Source organism: Brachypodium distachyon, chromosome 5 (assembly GCF_000005505.3).
Source record: "Brachypodium distachyon strain Bd21 chromosome 5, Brachypodium_distachyon_v3.0, whole genome shotgun sequence".
Lineage (NCBI taxonomy): Eukaryota > Viridiplantae > Streptophyta > Magnoliopsida > Poales > Poaceae > Brachypodium > Brachypodium distachyon.
The window spans coordinates 15,408,740-15,427,234 of NC_016135.3; the positions used below are offsets into that span (position 1 = coordinate 15,408,740).

General features: G+C 48.5%; 2 protein-coding genes across 3 annotated transcripts; both read right to left on the bottom strand.

Moving 5' to 3' along the window:
- Positions 1–4,594: 4,594 nt before the first annotated feature.
- On the bottom strand, positions 4,595–6,962 carry LOC100837961 (probable fucosyltransferase 7). The gene is made up of 2 exons (XM_003581242.4): positions 6,345–6,962; positions 4,595–6,230 (listed from the first exon to the last, which is right to left on the bottom strand). Exons 1-2 carry the CDS (start codon positions 6,523–6,525, stop codon positions 4,738–4,740), a joined length of 1,674 nt encoding a protein of 557 aa, XP_003581290.1. The 5' UTR covers positions 6,526–6,962; the 3' UTR covers positions 4,595–4,737.
- Positions 6,963–7,172: 210 nt separating this feature from the next.
- On the bottom strand, positions 7,173–11,520 carry LOC100838263 (probable protein phosphatase 2C 40). Of its 2 annotated transcripts, none has more exons than XM_003581243.4 (9): positions 11,127–11,515; positions 10,818–10,989; positions 10,430–10,580; positions 10,285–10,348; positions 9,681–9,788; positions 8,940–9,065; positions 8,609–8,856; positions 7,809–8,011; positions 7,173–7,730 (listed from the first exon to the last, which is right to left on the bottom strand). In XM_003581243.4, exons 1-9 carry the CDS (start codon positions 11,352–11,354, stop codon positions 7,696–7,698), a joined length of 1,335 nt encoding a protein of 444 aa, XP_003581291.1. In that variant the 5' UTR covers positions 11,355–11,515; the 3' UTR covers positions 7,173–7,695. The 2 variants fall into 2 exon arrangements, with proteins under 2 accessions (XP_003581291.1, XP_010239966.1); XM_010241664.3 differs by having other exon boundaries at positions 7,195–7,608; positions 11,127–11,520.
- Between the last annotated feature and the right edge of the window lie 6,975 nt (positions 11,521–18,495).

The window sequence follows — 18,495 nt, forward strand, 5'->3', positions numbered from 1 at the left end:
CATCACTCTTAGGCTCCACCACATATCAGGATTTTACGTTTGATCTGGCGGAGTTGGACGTGCCGACCTGCGACCTTAGCAGACTCGAGTCCGACTTCTCTTTGGAGGAGATTTGGACGGTGGTCAGGGTGATGGAGCTTGACAAAGCCCCGGGCCCCGATGGGTTCACTGGCCGCTTCTACGTGGTGTGTTGGGATATTATTAAGGATGACGTGCTGGACCTGTTCTGTGCTTTTGCCAGGCTCGACGTCCGTGGCTTGGAGGCGATAAATAGGGTTCTCATTACTCTATTGCCGAAGCGACCGGATGCGAGGGAGGTCCGGGATTTTAGGCCTGTGAGTCTCATTCACAGTATGGCCAAGTTGTTCGCCAAGGTGGTGGCGTCACGTTTGGCGCCACGGCTGCCCGAGCTGGTGGGGCCTCATCAAAGTGCCTTTGTGAAGGGTCGCTGCCTGCATGACAACTTCATGCTCGTCCAGTGTACTGTGCGAAAGCTTCACAGGGCCGGGATTGAGGCGGTGCTTCTCAAGCTTGATATCACTAACAATGTGTTTGGATGTATGAATTGAGACCTGATATTGGACATTGGTATTGAGTAAGGGCCGAATACCACGATTTGGGCTGTTTGGCTGGCCAAAACATTCGCGCCAGACATTCCGGCTCGATATTGAGTGATGGGTCTGGCAGTGCAGAGCAGTGATAGCCCAATTCCGAGGGGTAAGGCTCGACATCACTTGGCATTCGGAACCGTTCGATCGAGACACAGGTTCGACCCTTGCTCCGCGCAACAGTAGTATATACATTTTCCTTTTTCCTCCGCTCCTGATCTCTCTCCTGAGCACCCCGCACGAGGTAGCCCAGCGGCGGCGCATGGTCTAGAGTTCCTCTCCCGCCTTTCCGCAGCCGCTCCCGGCGACCTCGCCCTCCTTTCTCATTTCTCTCTTCTTTCTGCAGCGGCGGCGCATCTACCCCCTCGAGCAGCGCCGGCCTCGACTGTCCCTGCCGCAGTGCAATCGAGGCAGCGGCGCAGACCCGCCCCTGGCGACGTGCCCAACCTCCTCAAACCGTCCCCGGCGGTAGCGCACCCTCCCCTCTCACCCCTCCTCTGTGCACTGCAGGCGGCCGACGTCACCCGGCGGTTGGCGCAGGCAGCGGTGCCCTCCTCTGTCTGGCGCATATCTCTGTACTGCAGGTACGGGAGACTCGACCCGGCGGCCGGCGCAGGTCGCGGCGCCCTCCCACCTCTTCCTCAACCTCCGCACGCCCTTGGATGCCTCCCAAGCCTTCGTGCACATGTTTGCTAGCTCATCAGGATGCACCACGAGGATGCCGCCGTCCCCGCCATCGAGTTCATGGTGGCGACACTCCTGCAGGCATGTGGACTCGCCAGGGATGTGGTCAGCGCACGGAGGATGGTGTCTTTCCCAACCATGTTACGCTGCTGAGATTGTTCAGTCCGGTGTAGGCTCTTGTTGCTCTCCCGGGTCTTGAGGATGACATTTCAATGGTGAATTCCCTCATCATGATGTATGCAAAGAATGACAACTTGTGCTCTAATTCTGATGTTATGCACATTTGATTAAAAATAATACTCCCCCCTTTCCATAATTCTTGTCTCAAATTTGACCAAAAGTGGATGTATCTATTCCTAAAAAGTGTCTAGATACATGTAATATTTCGACAAGAATTATGGAACGGAGGGAGTACTTTCCTAAGCATCAGCATTCAAAATTGTCTTTGTTTTCTTTTTTTCCGATTTGTTGGTTATGTGTATATTCTTATGGCACGTGTATAAAACAATATAATCATACGAGACAACTCTAATTCATCATTTTTGGCCATCCAAACAGGATTTGGCATTCAATCTCGATATCAAATCCGGTTTCAAATACCTAAACATCCAAACAAAAATATTGATATTCAACCTCAATATCAATATCAATATCATGTGGTATTGGCATTGAAGCCAGTGCAATGCCAAGCCTCTCAATGTCTACATCCAAACAAAGCCTAAAGCTTTCGACACAGTGGATTGGGCATTCCTGCTGGAGACTCTGGAGCGGAGGGGCTTTGGGCCTCGCTTCCGGTCGTGGATCTGTGGCCTCCTCTCTTCGACCACGACGAGGGTGCTCTTGAATGGGGTCCCCGGGGACACTATTCACCATCGTCGGGGGCTTCGACAAGGGGATCCCTTATCGCCCATGCTGTTCATACTTGTTATGGACGTCCTGCATGGCCTCTTCGAGAAGGCGACGATGAGAGGGGTGCTTTCCCCGCTCGCGGCCCGTGGTTTCCATCACCGCACTTCCATCTTCGTGGATGATGTGGTTACCTTCCTGCGACCCCTTCGGAAGGATCTTCTGGCTTGCTCGGTCATCATGGAGGATTTCGGGGTGGCTTCTGGGCTGTGCACTAACTTCTCTAAATGTTCGGCTCACCTCATTCGCTACCACCCGGAGCAGCAGGACTTGGTGGCCTCCTTGCTCCATTGTGAGGTCGGTGGCTTCCCTTGCTCGTACCTTGGGCTGCCGCTCGGCATCCGCAAGGTCACAACTAACCAGTTGAGCACGGTGGTGGATAAGGTGGGAAACAGAGTGGCTTCGTGGAAGGCTCCTCTCCTCTCCAAGGGTGGCCGGTTGGTGCTTGTTAAATCAATGCTAGCTGCCATGCCGATCTATCCCATGATGTCCTTGGACCTCCCGACCAAGGTGCTCAAGGGGTTGGAGAAGGTTTGCAGGGGATTCCTGTGGAAGGGGTGTAAGGAGGCCCATGGCGGGCACTGCCTCGTGGCTTGGGATAAGGTCTGCATGCCTAAAGAGCTAGGGGGCCTTGGGATTCTCAATCTCTGCCTCCTTAATTTGGCCCTGAGAGCTCGATGGCTGTGGCTTGAGCGGGTGGACGACTCGAGGCCCTGGAAAGAATTTGCTATCCAGACCGCGCCTAATGTGAGGGAAATCTTTGAGGCCGCCACTTCTTCGAGGTTGGGCAATGGTCGGAGCACCCTGTCTTGGAGCGACAGGTGGTTGGAGGGGAGCCGGATCCGGGATGAGTTCCCATCTCTCACGCTGGCGGTTAGGCCGCGTATCGTGGCTTCGAGGACGGTTCGGGAGGCCATTCAGGGCGCCTGGCTTACCGACGTGGGACCCAATTTGGGTGAAGAGGCCATCCGTGAGTTTCTTGTCCTTTGGACGAGGATCCGGGATGTTCAGTTCGACGACATTGCTGAGGACTCCCTGGTGTGGAACTGGTCCACCAGTGGGTCGTATTCGGCACAGTCTGCTTACAGGACCCTATTCGCCGGATTGACTATGGACCCCCTGGCAACTCAGGTCTGGAAGTCGAAGGAACCGGGCAAGTGCAAGTTCTTTGCGTGGCTTGCGGCCAAAGACCGTTGTTGGACGGCCGATAGGTTGCAGAGGAGCGGGCTGCCTCACCCCTCCCATTGTCCTCTTTGTGGGCAGGAGCAGGAGACCCTTTCCCATCTCCTTCTGAGTTGTGTCACTGCGAGACAGATCTGGGAAACCGCCCTGGTTGCCTAGAACTGCGTAGGTTGGAGACCTACCGTGGAGTCTGATCTCCGGACTTGGTGGGCTGGCATTGTTGGCCCGCCGGGGGTGATCAAAGGTTACAGGACGGCGATCACCTTGGTGATGTGGTCCATTTGGTGCCATCGGAATGATGTGGTCTTCAATGGAGCTATGCCATCGACCTTGACGGTTCTTCACAACATCTGGGAGGAGTTGGTGCGTTGGGCGAGTGCGGGTTTATGTGCCCCGTCGTTTGCTGCCATGTTGGCAAGTGGGTTGCTAGACACTACGTAGGGTTTTTTATATTTTTGTGGCCACCTTGTGGCGTTGCAACCGCCTGTGCGGTGTTGTAATTGGCCTTCTGGCCCTTCCTTCTTATATTGATGATGCACCCACTGGGTTGCATTCTTAAAAAAAAATTAGCATTGATCTTGTTTTGTGTACTCCACCAATTCCAGAGCAAAGAAAAGCACCTCAGCTTTTCCTTAATCGGCAGAGAGAAAATGTGGTCTAGAATCTTTAATAACAAGGGGGAGGGGTGGGAATTGGGAGGAAATTGTTTTGTGGCCATGATCTCAACCGTTAATCATAACTTATGTTATCCACTCTAAACTAATTTCTCATGAACTCCCACCAACCAAACACAAGAATAGATCTTCCCGCTTAATTCTCACGTGTATTCCTATCATGTACCAAACAAGTGACTGAGACTAAAAATTAATTTTCTATGTCTAATCTCATCTAATCTCTCTCTCCCATTTGTCTTCCCAAATATTGCCAAACACGCTGTCTAAACTCGCCCTTAGCAATTGAAATGACATCCTCGGAAAATCTGAATGGTGTAGGTAGAGAATTTTGCACTCTACATCGACATAAATCGCATTCAATTTTTACACAAATTTAAGTCACTTATTTCCGGACGGAGAAAGTACATGCCATTTGCATATGAGTTTTCATATACAAGTGGGCCGCATGCAAATTGGGGTTACACATCTTTCATATGCCAGCGTTCATGCATGAGATTCGTTTCATTTGTACATATATGTACAACTCGGGGAGTAAGATAATTTCAGAGAACGGTAATTTTATTAGTTGTGCATTTCTGAATGTTCAGTAACTTTTTTTTTTGCGCTGGAAATGTTCAGTAACTTGTGTCCTCAAAAGAATGTTCAGTAACTACTCCGAGAAAATACGTAAAATAAAAAGTTTGTCAGTATTCCACCAACTGGACGCCCTCCGGGAAGTCTTCGCACCGCCGGACGTGCCGGACCATCCTGCCGCTGTCACCGCCCGTCCTTGCCGGGCAGTCGTAGTTGGGCGGGGTATGGAAGCACGGCTCGATGGTGGCAGCAAGCCGGCACGGCGGGTCGGGTGTCTTCCCGCCCACGGGGCCCATGAGCACCCACGGCCTCAGCCCGGCCAGCCCCTGGCTGACGTACCCGAACGTCGAGACGGCCGACGTGATCACGACGTCCGAGAAGCTGAGCAGCACGATCTCGGCGAGCGCCTTCTGGTTGTGCTGCCGCTCGCCCGAGTACTGCCCGCCCAGGTGCGTCGGCTGGAACACGCTCACGGCCTCCCCGCCCGCCGCGCCGTGCTCGTAGTAAATGTCCCTGATCTTCTCGTAGTACACGCCGTGCAGCGACACGACGAGCACAGCCTTGCGCCTGCCTGCAGCTGAGCTCGCCGGGGCCGCGGTGGAGTTAGCGAGCACGGTGGGCAGGATGTTCTCGCGGTGCGCGCAGGAGGCGATCTGGGCGTAGCGGTCGTGGCGGGAGATGGGCGCCCAGTAGAAGTCGCGCACCTGGATGCCGACCCGGTCCTCCGCCGCGGCGAGGTAGGAACCGTGGTACCGGCTCACCATGCCCCACACGGCGTTGCTCGGGTGGATCAGGTACCGCCCCAGGTGGTGGAACGCGGCGTCGCGGCGCGGGAAGAGGCGGGTTAGCTCGGGCTCGAGCCGCCGGACCAGGAAGAGGCCCGGCACGAAGTAGTTGTCGGAGCGGAGCACGAGCCAGGGCACGCCCCGCAGCGCGTCCTGCCCATCGTCGCAGAAGAAGCGCCGGTCCAGGCGGTCCTTGTAGTCGTGCATCAGGTGCACGTACATCCACGGCACCGGCGCCGGCGCCCCTTGCTCGCCACGGCGGCCCAGCGTGTTGCCGAGGCTCTCCTTGGTGCCGACGACGTTGAAGTGGTCGATGCTGCCGATGGGGAAATCTTTCTCCGGGAGCACCCATGTTGACCCGGGGAACGGCTCGCAGAAGAGGTCGCCGAGGTCGTCGCCGTGCGGGTGGAGGAGGAGGACGCGGTCGGTGAGGAGCGCGTAGAGGAAGGCGGAGGCGATGGAGAGGATGCGGTTGCCCAGGCCCTCCAGCGGGCTCCAGATGAGGTACTTGCATTCCGATGGTGCGGAGTCGGAGGTGTTGGACGAGGACGACGGCCACATGGACTCCCGCAGCCGGGCGACGGCGCGGGCGTACGCCGAGGTGCCGGGGCCGCAGAGGCGGTGCAAGGACTCGTAGCGCCGGAGGCTGGAGACGAGGTGCGAGGACAGGATGTGCAGCGACTGCCGGCGGTAGAGCGCGGCGCGGTAGCGGCTGAGGCAGGAGCCGTCGTCGAAGTCCGGCGAGAGGAGGCCGCCCAGGAGCCGGTCGCCAGGTTCCGGCACTGTCGCCGTGGGCCGTGCAGGGCCTTGGTCGGACACTGTAAGTACGTAGTTCAAGCATATATATATGTAAAATTCAATAATTTAAACTTGAAATTGAAATCAAAATATATGCACATAATACGTGATCAGCTAGCGCGCGCGTAACGTACCGGCGGTCACGACGACGCGGACTCCGGCGGAGACGAATGTGTCCCCGTGTCTGGATGGTGTCCACCGGGCGCCGAAGAGGACGGCCATGAGCAGCAGGGCCATCACGCTCACCGCGATCGCCAGCACCGTCGGCTTCACGTCGGACGAATGCGGCAGCCGCTTCCAGCTCTTGCTCTCCATCTGGTGTGGCGTTGGGCCGTTTGCGCGATGTGCTCCGGTCTGTTTCCGGCTTCTCTGCTCGTAATTAAGAGCTTGCCGGTCAACGAAAGCGCCTAGCTTAGCTGTATCGTGCGACGGCTTGCATCTTTAGAACAACCGATCGATCACCAGTCGGGGCAAAAAGCTGCTTGGATAACAGGCTGAAGTACAGTGCTGTGCGGTGATGCTGTCCGGCGACTTGGGTAAAAAGATTGCAGGTCATATGGCCTTCGAAATTAGGCAGCTTGGAGGCTCGCAAAGAGGCCATAAAGATCTCAGTATCTCATCGATTTATCAGTTCACCCTCTTGCCATTTGTGCCATCTCGTGATCTCGTCCATATTGTCAAACCTCGAGAAGCAAAAAAACCTTAAAATTTGTCAGTCAGAAGAAGTGTGAGCCGTCGTTTGCAAGGAATGTATGTAAGGGAACATGCGTGAGATCACTTGCACTCAAGGCCCAGAAGCTCACTCGGCAAACGCTTACTAAACATACTTTAGCCCACCCAATCTTGCCCAAAAAGCACACCTGATTCATTGAATACAGGCGTACAGGTACATTGACAGCAATGATTTTCAGCGGTGGCAACTCAAGCCAGGAAATGCAATCATTTTCGTAACACAGAAGTTATTTACTACGTGTCGAAGCTTCCTTCCCCAGTAATTGTAGATGTTTGTACGTTTTGAGAATCTCCTTGGGTGTTAATTACAGTGATGAATCTCCAGAAACAGGGCATGGTTCCAACAGGGAACGGGCCAAGTGACCTTAATTTAGATCTGCCCAAATTGAATTTAAGGATCGCACACCTAAATCCTAGATGAAAAATACAATGCTGCAGCTATGGGTCGCACTTCTATACGATGGATAATTTACATTATGGTTGACCTTAGAAGAGATTGTTATTCTCAGTTAACAGCAAGGCCAGCTGAAGATGTTGACATCAACAGGCAGGTATTCCACTTCAGTAGTGTTATAGGCTCTTCAAAAAAGGCACCTCCTCCTAGTTAACATCCAGCCGTTCATTTTAGATTGGAATCCCATGATAATACATGTAGCCGACCAATAGCTGCAGCAATACCAAACACCAGCTATGCATCAGCTATTTGGAACATTGTTAGGTGGTTGCCTCAAAGATTATTCATGGCCTTGGTCACTACTCGCTTGACCCGCTGTTTCTTGAGGAGGAATCTGCGGGTATGGGAAGATTTATTGCAAATGGGACTATTAGACCTGATAGATACAGTAGAGAGTGCGAAGATAATGTACCTCGTGAGGGACGCTTTCCCTCCATTGCTTCTTTCTTCTCTTGGCAACTGTGACAAAGGAACGGACCATCCCACGGACACAGCTTTCCTGGCTTTGATAAACCCTCATGTATTGATATCCCCTGACCAGACTGTAGCTCTACTTGACAAATTGCACATATGAAGAGCTTGAACATATTTCGAACAGGATACTCAGAGTCTAGCCTGCATTCACCAGAAACATAATGTCAACAATTAATAGGCACTACAGTTTAAAAGTTTGGAGGAGACCCTACTGGTAAGCAATTCAGCTCCATATGGTGTTTTCATCAGACAGGCATGTTTTGTGTCTCACATCACCTCTCCGTTCATATTTTCTGGCAAAATTAATCTTGGAAGAACTGGAACGGAGAATTTAGCAATACTACGAACGAAGTATAATCTGTGGCCTTGAATAAGAACTGTGGACCACATACTCGGTAATCAATAAAACTTTTAATTTTATATTAGATGTATGACATTGACCCTTAGATCTAACATAATATGTGTTCTTGTATATACAATTTCAGGCTGCAGAGTCCCTTCAGTTAAATATGATAAGGTGTTACTCTATAAGGTAATATCTTGCAGCTCAAATGGCATATCGCAGAACACAACAAAAACAAACCTCTTTGAACGACTGCTAGTGTTTTTAGAATGAGTAGTGGAGTGCTGCCAAAGTGACAATTTATTGATTACTCCAGTCAGCAAGCTTTAAGTTCAGCATATAACTATTTGTGAACTTCTATGCGTCCATTGTCAAGATAAAGCAAGAGAACAAACCATCTTAACAAAGACGGGCATCCATCTTCAAAGACTTCCTCCACCAAGTCAGGCCCAGAAGTATGTTCCTTGTTAGCATTAGATAATTTGTCTGATATTGTTTTCCTGAAAAATACATTTTTCAAAAGGCTAAAGCCGTTCCGTGCCTTCTTTGAAGAACGTAATCTGGATTTTGGTTTTCTTGGTGGTATTATGTCAATGACAATGCAAGTTGTGTCATCCCTCAATCCTTTTGAATCCACTGCTTCCTGCAAAAAATCAACAGTAAGAAACAAAACAAATTGAGGATTTCAGGTTGCCTGCCTGTAAAGGTGGAGTCAGGTGGCTGTACTTTGACAATTTGATCCGCTGCAGCCTCTGGAGGAAGCCCCCGTGAACAACTAAGAGCCATTTCTGCAGTCAAGGCATCCCAGACACCGTCACTTGAAATAATAAGTCGACCACCAGCACTAGATAGCTGCAGTAAACATAAGGAGACATTAGTATTTTAAAATATATTTAGAAAATCAAGGTAGCTCACAAGACACTATAGTGACATGAACACAGATTTTCCACACATGGGTGTGTCTACACCCTCTTGTAAAATGCATCTTGTATTTTATAACATGTGCACTTGCAAAACATCATGCAAAATGTTGGCTATTCATCAATCTTAACAAATAACAAATATGTACTGCTACCACTCTTGATATATTTGCAAAAATGACATATTTCTCCACTAATTTCGTACCAAAGAACAATCCCTTGGTCTTTTCATATAATACACACAAAAAACATGTATGTACCAAGGATTGCAGGTGCACAGGTTATCATAGCACGTTGTGCAACGATGATTTTTTAGGATTGTTTCAAAATGTACATGTTGTCTTTTTCCCGTTATGGTGTGGACACCAAAATGTCAATCAAATCTACATAGAAAAGGAACATCCACAGCAACAAAAAAGATACAGATGATAAGTGAATGAGAATATCAAAACAGTAGAACTTTTTGTGCTTGGATTATTATTATTATTAAAGTTTTGAATTTGGTTTGATACAGAATTGATGTGAATAAAATGTTAGGAGAGTGTACCTTGATCTGCTTCACAAAAGGAACAGGGATGATATATTCACCTACATCCTGATCACCAATTGATCTCGATAAGCATAAACCACCTGGCCAACATCTAAGGGGGCCAATCTGGATGGACAATGGAGGAAATAATTGTCAAGCAGGAGGTGCAAATCAGACCTACAAACACAATTACTTTTGTAATTTAAGGAAAACCTATGGAAGATATACAATACACGTAATCATAAAAATGTGCATGTGCAAAGTTCTTAAATGAACCAGCCAACTACGGAAAAGTTCCATGTTTTGTGAATCAGCCAACAATGCAAAGTTCTCAACAGCATGTACAGTTAACGCTCGTTAAAATTTCATAAGTACACAAAACATGGAAAATGTGGTTCTGAACCAAAAGAGTAATTGTAAGTAATTTCATTCATAAATTCCCACAAATTTAAATTACAAAGAAACTTGCTACACACCAAATCAGTCGCTAACAGATAGCAGAACCTCCGAAGCTACACCTTTTGGAAGTCAGTAACATATTGCACAACAGAAAGTTGATTGGCCCTCAAATATGCAAAATAGAGGTAAAAGTTGATTGGCCATAAAAGGCGAAGAGCGATACCTCAGCTCCACCAATAACATTCAGTCTTCCAACTTCACCTCCGCATTCCATTACACGGCCAACTCTACGAATAGACAACAAGTGATAAGAACCAATGATACAAATAATGAGACCAATGAAAAACTTTGTAAGAAAAGAATCTTACTCCTCGCCACTAGCATCAAAACGATGGTCAGCCGACAGATAGTAAATTGAACCCTCAGCTTCAAGGACACAGCGTGAATCGCCAACAGATGCGGCAGTTACAACGGACCCATCGATTATGACAAGCGTCACAGTCGTCCCCGAAGAGTGCGCTGAAAGACGGGGAAAGAGTAGACAAACAAGGTTCAGCTCTGGCACTGTCCTAGTGTACCACCAAAACAATGCACATGCACAATTTGAACTGTGTGACCCAGCTACGGCTGGCCATAGAGCTGTGTGGTAGAGTACTACTCCAACTAGACATGGCAGTAGTTAACTGAATAACTGGCACTAGTTGTACTAGCTATCCAGGGCCTTAATTGGTTCCATGTATGGGAGGAATTTTTTACCTCTAGTCTGGAAATCCTTGTCTGTCTTGACGAAGCCGGCAACCAGCGCCCTGGGCAGCGCGGCGAGCCACTCGTCCCTGCTGAGATCGGCAGGGACGCATCCGAGCACATTGCTGAGGAGGTGCTCCTTAGCGTAGACCGCGGCGGCGGCCCCGTTGTGGCCATCGAACATCTGCGACCAAAGGCAAACGAGACACCCCTCAGAAACCACCGGCCACAGCGGAGCGACACCACGCGACGTAAATACGCACAACCGACGACGCGGTGGGTGCCGGCTGAGGGAGGGAGGCGAGAGAGAGCGCGGCTTACGGCGAATGCGGAGAAGGAAGCGCCCGGGTAACGCTCGCAGCTGAGCTTGAGCAGCGCGTAGTCCTCGCCCTTCCTGGCCCGGCCGGCCTGCCCCGCCGCGACGCCCGGCCGCTCGCCCCCCGCCGCCTCGGCCCGCTCCGCCGACGCCTCGCGCTGCAGCAGGTCCCCGAGCGCCACGCTCTCGCGGCGCCGCCTCGGCGTCGTCGCCTCCGCCACCGCAGCTGCCATCCTCAGATCCCAGCCGCGGATCGGGGGCGCATCCCTGGCTGGCCGAGGCCGAGCAGCACTCGCGCTGGCCGTGGTCTGGTCGGGCAGGCGCAGCAGGCGGCCCCGAACGAAGGAACCTTTTTTCTCTCTGGCTTTTTCCCTGGGCGCGCCGTTTGCTTTGCGGGGTGAGCGAGGTAGGGAGGCGGGGCCCGGGCCTCACATGGGGCGCGCCGCGCGGCTACACGACGCGCAAATCCAGCCCCGCTCCCACGCGCGCCGTCCCCAGCCGGCTAAAATTAAATCAACCAATCGATGTTCAATCAAATCCCACAACCGAAAACCGTGCGTTTTTAACGGCCCCCGCCGCTGCAGGTAAAACCCCCACTCTGCACCCACAGGTGGCCTTGGACGAGGTCGCCCTTTTCCAACAAGTCCCGTGAGTATTATTTGCCAACCACTAGTCTGGCGCGTAGATTTTTCCGTTAGTATGGATAGATGGAAGGAAGAACTGGTCGGGGGCTTATTTTATCTCGATGGATCCTCCAATGATTTGGATTCTGACGATGCATCTCCATACACACATACGTATGCTACGAGTTATATTACGACCTACACTAGGAAAATAAACTACTCCGACACTCCGTACTGGACTATCAGTGTGTCACCCACAAGAAACGACGTGGAAAAGCAACAGCTAGGTGGCTCGGCGCGCCTTATAGAGTTTTGCCAGTTGGAAGCTAGGCTGAAAGTGGATGTAATTAAGGGGAGCTTTCTCTCTGTTTTCTTTCAAGTGCTCACATGGATGCAACCAAGGGAAGTGGCTGTATTGACATTACAGTTTTTTTCCTTTTTCTTTTTGTGTGAAAGAGACATTGCGGTTCCGCTCATTTGTTAATGCGTCTTTCTTGTTTCATTTCGCTGGCACTTTCTTGTTTCACCTTTGGCGTCCACTCGGACCGACCGATGCGAGCTTAAGATGTCCTTTATTACAAAAATGAAGTTTTATCGATTCCTTGTATCGCAGTAATAAGCTACTCCCTCCGTTCCTAAATAATTATCGTTGTTTTAGCATAAAACAGCGACAAGTATTTAAAAACGGAGAAAGTAAGTGGGTACTATCCCAAAAAAACAATCGGCTCCTGGCCTCCACATCGTGGATGTACGCAATCAATTTCGACCGGCCTTGCGAAAGAGAAAGATGTAGCAGTCGTAAAACTAAACCATCACCCTGGCCCTCAGGTCGTTTAAGCATAGCACATGCCACATTGGCCAGGCTAATTTCTGCGTAGTAGTGTCGGCCTTTGTCGTTTTCGAGTTAGGAATCGATCTTCTCTTGAAAATGAGTCTCGTTTTCTGTTCTTCGAAACGAGAGTTGCCATTGTTTTCTTTTTCTTTTTTTGCCAGGACCTGAAAAAAAAACTCTTGTATAGAAAAATAAATAAAATGCAGGACATAATAACCACCGTATCGGCATGCTAGCTGGTCGTTTTTCTTTCTAGATACTATAGTGGTTAGGGTTGTGTGAATTATGGTAGGCCGGCCGCTGACAGGCATGCGCGGAAAGATTCTTAAATTTGCCGGTAGTAGGAAGTCCTGGCACTCTGCTCGTGCTGGTCCGGTCGTCTGATGGGGTCACAAAGGTGTGATCATACATGTCACGACCACGGGTGTGTAAATTGGCAAGTGCACGAGTCCAATTTAAGTGTGATCATACAATTGTGGAGTTTGAGGCCCAGGCGCCCAGCTACCCACCGGTGTGTACTGGCTAAACCAACGAAAAATAACTCACCGTTGGCACCAGTTTTCGACCAAGCTCCCCTTGTTGGCATACTACTTAACTCAATTCAAATGCCAGATATGAATCCTGTTTTCCCTGGAAAAAAAAATGTCAGACATGGTGCGAAACAAGAGACAAAACTCGAATGTAGGCAAAGAAAAAGGGCTGTAGATGAAATTTGGCTTATTAGTTCCCGTGAATCTCGCCGGGATTGACACGGCGGAGAAGCAAAGGCCAAAGGGGACAGAGATGCTTATAGCCAGGACAGTGGTCGGTCGATGTATATTGGATGGCAGCTGTGCTGCTTCGTGCTTGCATGTGAATTTCCTGAAGATTTCGTCAGGTTTTGGCCCCGTCAAACTGGACGAAATTCTCGGCTTCTCGCTCATAAAGACACAAGTAAACATCATGCCAGCTCCCCACCGTTACTCATACAGAATCGATCTGGTTCCGGATGTTCTCACTGCGGAAATGTCGGCAGCGAAAGCTTGGCCTAGAGTTTGCAATTGGTATGGACTGAGCGGTCGTCAATTCGGACAACTCCTAAGCAGTTGAGTTCTTGTGCTGATACAACAATCGTGTTGCCATTGTGGAAGACTGTCATCAGCTCGTGTCCGAGCTCCTGGGTAGATACCCCACCCCTGCTCAATTCCCCTCTTGTTAACGATGTGCTATCGTTCCTCGTATAAGATGTTCTACCACTACGGACATTTTTGTTGAGGCAATATAGTCTTTGTCTCTACCTAGAGACAATTTTGAGGCAGAGTTTCACGCAGAGACAATCTGTGAGGCGATATGGAAAATGTCTTAAATATAAAGACATTAGTTGAGACATTATGGTGTAGAGACATTTTTTGAGGCATTTAATATATTGTCACAAAAATCTGTAGAGACATGGTTTTGAGATACTTGATGAAATGACCTTATGGTATGGTTAGAGACACTATTTGAGACACATTTTATGTTGTGTAGAGACATTTTTAACAAGTTTAAGACATGTACCAGTCTACTCATAATAATTTCATTAGGAGTATAAGCAAAAATTGGTATTAAGTTGAGATGGTTAGGTGAGTGTGGACTTTTTCTTAAGGTCTTGAGTTCGAGGATTGGTCTCAACATGATTTTTTCAATGTATATTTTCTAGCACATGAGTATAGAGACACAATGTAACGTATTTACAAAATGTCGCATTGAATGTTGAGACAATATAGCGTTTTTATGACATGTCTAAAAAGTATAAAGACACAATGCAATGTCTTTCGAAATGTCGTATTGAACATAGAGACATTATAGTGTCTTTATGAAATGTCTAAAACAGTAGAGACGTTTTATTAGTATCTCATCACACATAACGACACTGTCCGTAGTGGCAGTATTGTGACACTGTACCAAGTGTGTCTAGAGTTATGTAGAGACAATTATAGTGTCTCTACGAACCAAAAATAGTGTCTCTACGGGCTATTTCTCTTGTAGTGTACTTAAGTGTATAAAAAAATGTGGTAACATTTAGAACATCAAATAAGTATATTAGGATGATATATAAAACTAATTTTAGAGTTATGTTAGCAGATATTTTTATAAACTTGGTCAAACTTTTTTCTTTTCGAATTTGAGAGCTCAGCTATCTCGCCGGCAGCGTTGGTGGTGCAAGAGGCACCATTGGATGCTGCTGCTGTGCCGGCGGTCGGGATGGTGCAGGAGGCTCCATCGGCTGTGGCCTTCTGCCCGCGAGGCGGAGCTGGTGGTGCAGGAGGCGCCACCCCCCACTGCTGTGGCGCCGCAGCGCTGCGGCGTGCTCGTTGGCGGCGGTGGAGGTGCAGGCAGCACCTTTGCCTGCTGCTTCGGATTTTGGTGTTATTGATGTGCAGGTGCGGGTGGCCAAGGGTGAGATCGTGTGTCCGCGGGTCGAGGCGCCGGTTCGTCGGTCGCCGTCTCCCACCGACGAAATTTAGGTAGGGGTGCTAAAGAAATTTCTAGGACTATTCATTTGATTAAAAATAATGAAATTGATTGGATAGAGTCTAATTTACGTGTTCTACGTGCCAAGAAAATTGAGAGGTTTCCAGACACTTCTAATTGTCTTTTGTTAGATTCGGCAGAACATTTATGTCATGATTTGTCTGATGAGGAGGAGGAAGAGGTCCTGTGTGAGTCTCTTCCTTTTCGCTCTCGAGGTGTTGTTGTTAGAAAAAAGCAGACCAAGGTGGGGCGTCCACGTGGTCGTGCTTTAAAAATTAAAAAACAAGTTGTTACCTAATGAAAGGAATGTTCTGGAATAGCAGAGGTCTTCAGGACTTGGCTAAGCACGGTTTTTTGGCGGGTGTTGCTCGAGAGCATAATCTTGATTTTATTGTCCTCATGGAAACGGGACGATCATACTTCTCAACTGGATTTCTTAATCATATCGGGGGTGGTTTAGATTTTATTTGGCACTGTCTCCCACCGAAGGGTCGTTCTGGAGGTATTGATATGGGTCGGGGTGGCCCAATCTTTCGATGAGATTGATAACTCTCGATTTGGGTAGGAGGTGACGTTGACGATCCGACTACGGCCTAGGAGGCAGCGCCTTAGCAATCGATACACCAACTCTAAAGGGTTATTGATCACGCGGGGGCACGATCAACCTGACCACGAAGGTCTTTGTTCCTGCAAGCAATCGAAGAACAAGCAAGAACAAGATAAATAGCGGATGCAATCTAAAATTGCGAGTATACTAATCAAACCAATGTCTCAACGAGACGATAAGTTGGAGTCTTGACGACGGTAAAACAGGTGGTCTAACCGACACACGCGATTACACGAAAGTAGCAAAGATGGCTAAACTTTATCTAATCAAAACCCCAGGCTCCTTAGGGGGGCTCATGGGGTATATAAAGGAGGAGGGAGAGATATTTTCGTCCACCTTGAGTAAGGAGGCCGAAATCCAACCCTATCTCTAACTTTCCTAACAAACTACAACTCTTTAGGAAACAGAAAAACAGATCCGTCAGCTTGTTTTGTCCGTCACGGTCAGCACGAGTCAAATCTCTTGATGGGGCCAGATCCATTGGAAAGGTCTTGTAATTACCTTTCCAACAATTACTTGTTTTCTTGATTTGGACTCCGGATGCGGCCTGGGTGATTCAAACAAATTCGGGTCTCCTGGCAGTTCGGACCCGAATCGGATTCAACTTTAATTCGTGATATATTTCTCTAGCAAGCTCCGAATCATATGCCGTTTGATTTGTTGGAAAGTAGACTTGAAATCCTTCCCTCTCAGCTGTAAGAATGCTTGATTCTTGTTGGCCCTCTCGTTCGCCTCCATCGTATCTCGTCTTGACCTTGGACTTGAAAAACTCGACAAGATGCCTACATAATAAAACGAGACAAGATAGTAGTAGCTCCGCCTCTTCATAAATATGACAATGAAAACAATTACTACTTGAATTCACCTGATTATAAATCTTGTCAAATATTATAGAATTGAGGGTACCAAAGGTCGTATCCATGGTTAGCATGTCCATATCAGGTATGTTGTTGGGTTTAAATGCAAATTCCCTGGATGTGTTGTCTGTCGATGCGGGCGACTTCTGTGTTAAGTTTAGCCTCAAATCTAAGTCTGACGGTTTTAGATGGGTGTTGGTGGCGGTCTATGGGGCTGCTCAACCTCAGTTTAAAGCTAATTTTTTGACGGAGTTGGTCCAGTTCTACTCTACTGAGACTCTTCCTTTGTTGGTCGGTGGTGATTTTAATATTATCCGTAGACAGGAAGAGAAGAGCTCCGATGCCTTTCAGGAACGATGGCCCTTTCTTTTCAATGCGATCATTGAGAGTTTGGACCTCCGTGAGATTGAACTTTCTGGTAGGCAGTTTACTTGGGCTAATAACCTTCCCATCCCGACTTACGAAAAATTGGATTGGGTTTTAATGAGTACGGAATGGGAGGCTAAATTTCTGCTTGTCTCGGTGCATGCTTTGCAGCGGTCTCTTTCTGATCATTGTCCCTTGTTGTTAGATTCTGGGGATGCTGCTCATCTTGGTAATCAGGCTAGTTTTAGTTTCGAATTATCTTGTTTGTCGAAAGAAGGCTTTTCGAGACTATTGCAGCTGAGTGGAGGAAGGTTTCTCGGGGGCGGTCCGCTATTGAACGTTGGTAAAATCATATTCGACATATTAGACAATTTTTAAGGGGTTGGGCTAAAAATCTTAGCGGTGTTTTTAAGCTTGAGAGGGATCTCCTTTGCGATTAGTTGAGGAATTAGATGTGCGGGCTGAGTTTGGTCCCCTGTCCTGTGATGATTGGGCGGCTAAGCGCCTCGCTGATGATCAGTTAGCGGCTTTGTACCGTGATGATGAGTCTAAATGGTCACAGAGGGCGAAAGTTAATAGTGTCCGTAATGGTGATAATAATACGCGTTACTTTCATTTGGTTGCTCATGGGAAGCATTGTAAGAAGCAAATTTTTCAGCTTGAGCAGTCGGAAGGTACGATTGTTGGTGATGATCAGCTGAGACTGTATATCACCAATTATTACAAGCAATTGTTTGGTCCATCAGAGGCTAGTACAGTTTCTATGGATAGAAGCAATGTTGGATGACCTTGAGCATGTTTGTCCGGAGGAAAATACCATTCTTACTGCGCCGTTTTCGGAGGAGGAAGTGCGTGAGGCGGTCTTTCAGATGAAGCCCAACAAGGCTCCGGGTCCTGATGGTCTCCCGGCTGAGTTTTATCAAAAGTTTTGGGCGGTGATTAAGGATGATTTGATGGCTCTTTTTGTTGATTTTCATGCTGGATCTCTCCCAATTTTTCGTTTAAATTTTGGGATAATCACTTTGTTGCCTAAGAAAGAGGATGCTTCTCAGATTCAGCAATATAGGGCTATCCGTCTGTTGAATGTTTGCTATAAAATTTTCACGAAAGTTTGTACTAACCGAATTAATGCTGTGGCTAGCTCGGTTATTAAACTTTCGCAGTCCGCCTTCATGTCTGAGCGGCATATCTTGGAGGGTGTGGTCGTTTTACATGAAACGGTTCATGAGTTGCATACCAAAAAATTAGATGGGCTGATTTTAAAAATTGATTTTGAAAAGGCTTACGATAAGGTTAGATGGTCTTTTCTTCAACAGGCTCTTAGGATGAAAGGTTTTGATGAGCAGTGGTGTGCTTAGATTGATGATTTTGTGAAGGGAGGGAGTGTTGGTGTCAAAGTGAATGACAAGATTGGGCATTATTTTCAGACTATGAAGGGTGTTAGGCAGGGGGATCCGTTGTTCCCAGTGCTTTTTAACATTGTGGCTGATATGTTGGCAGTGCTGGTAGAGAGGGCTAAGGGTATTGGTCGTTTAAATGGGGTTATTCCGCATCTTGTAGATGGAGGTGTGTCGATACTCCAGTACGCTGATGATA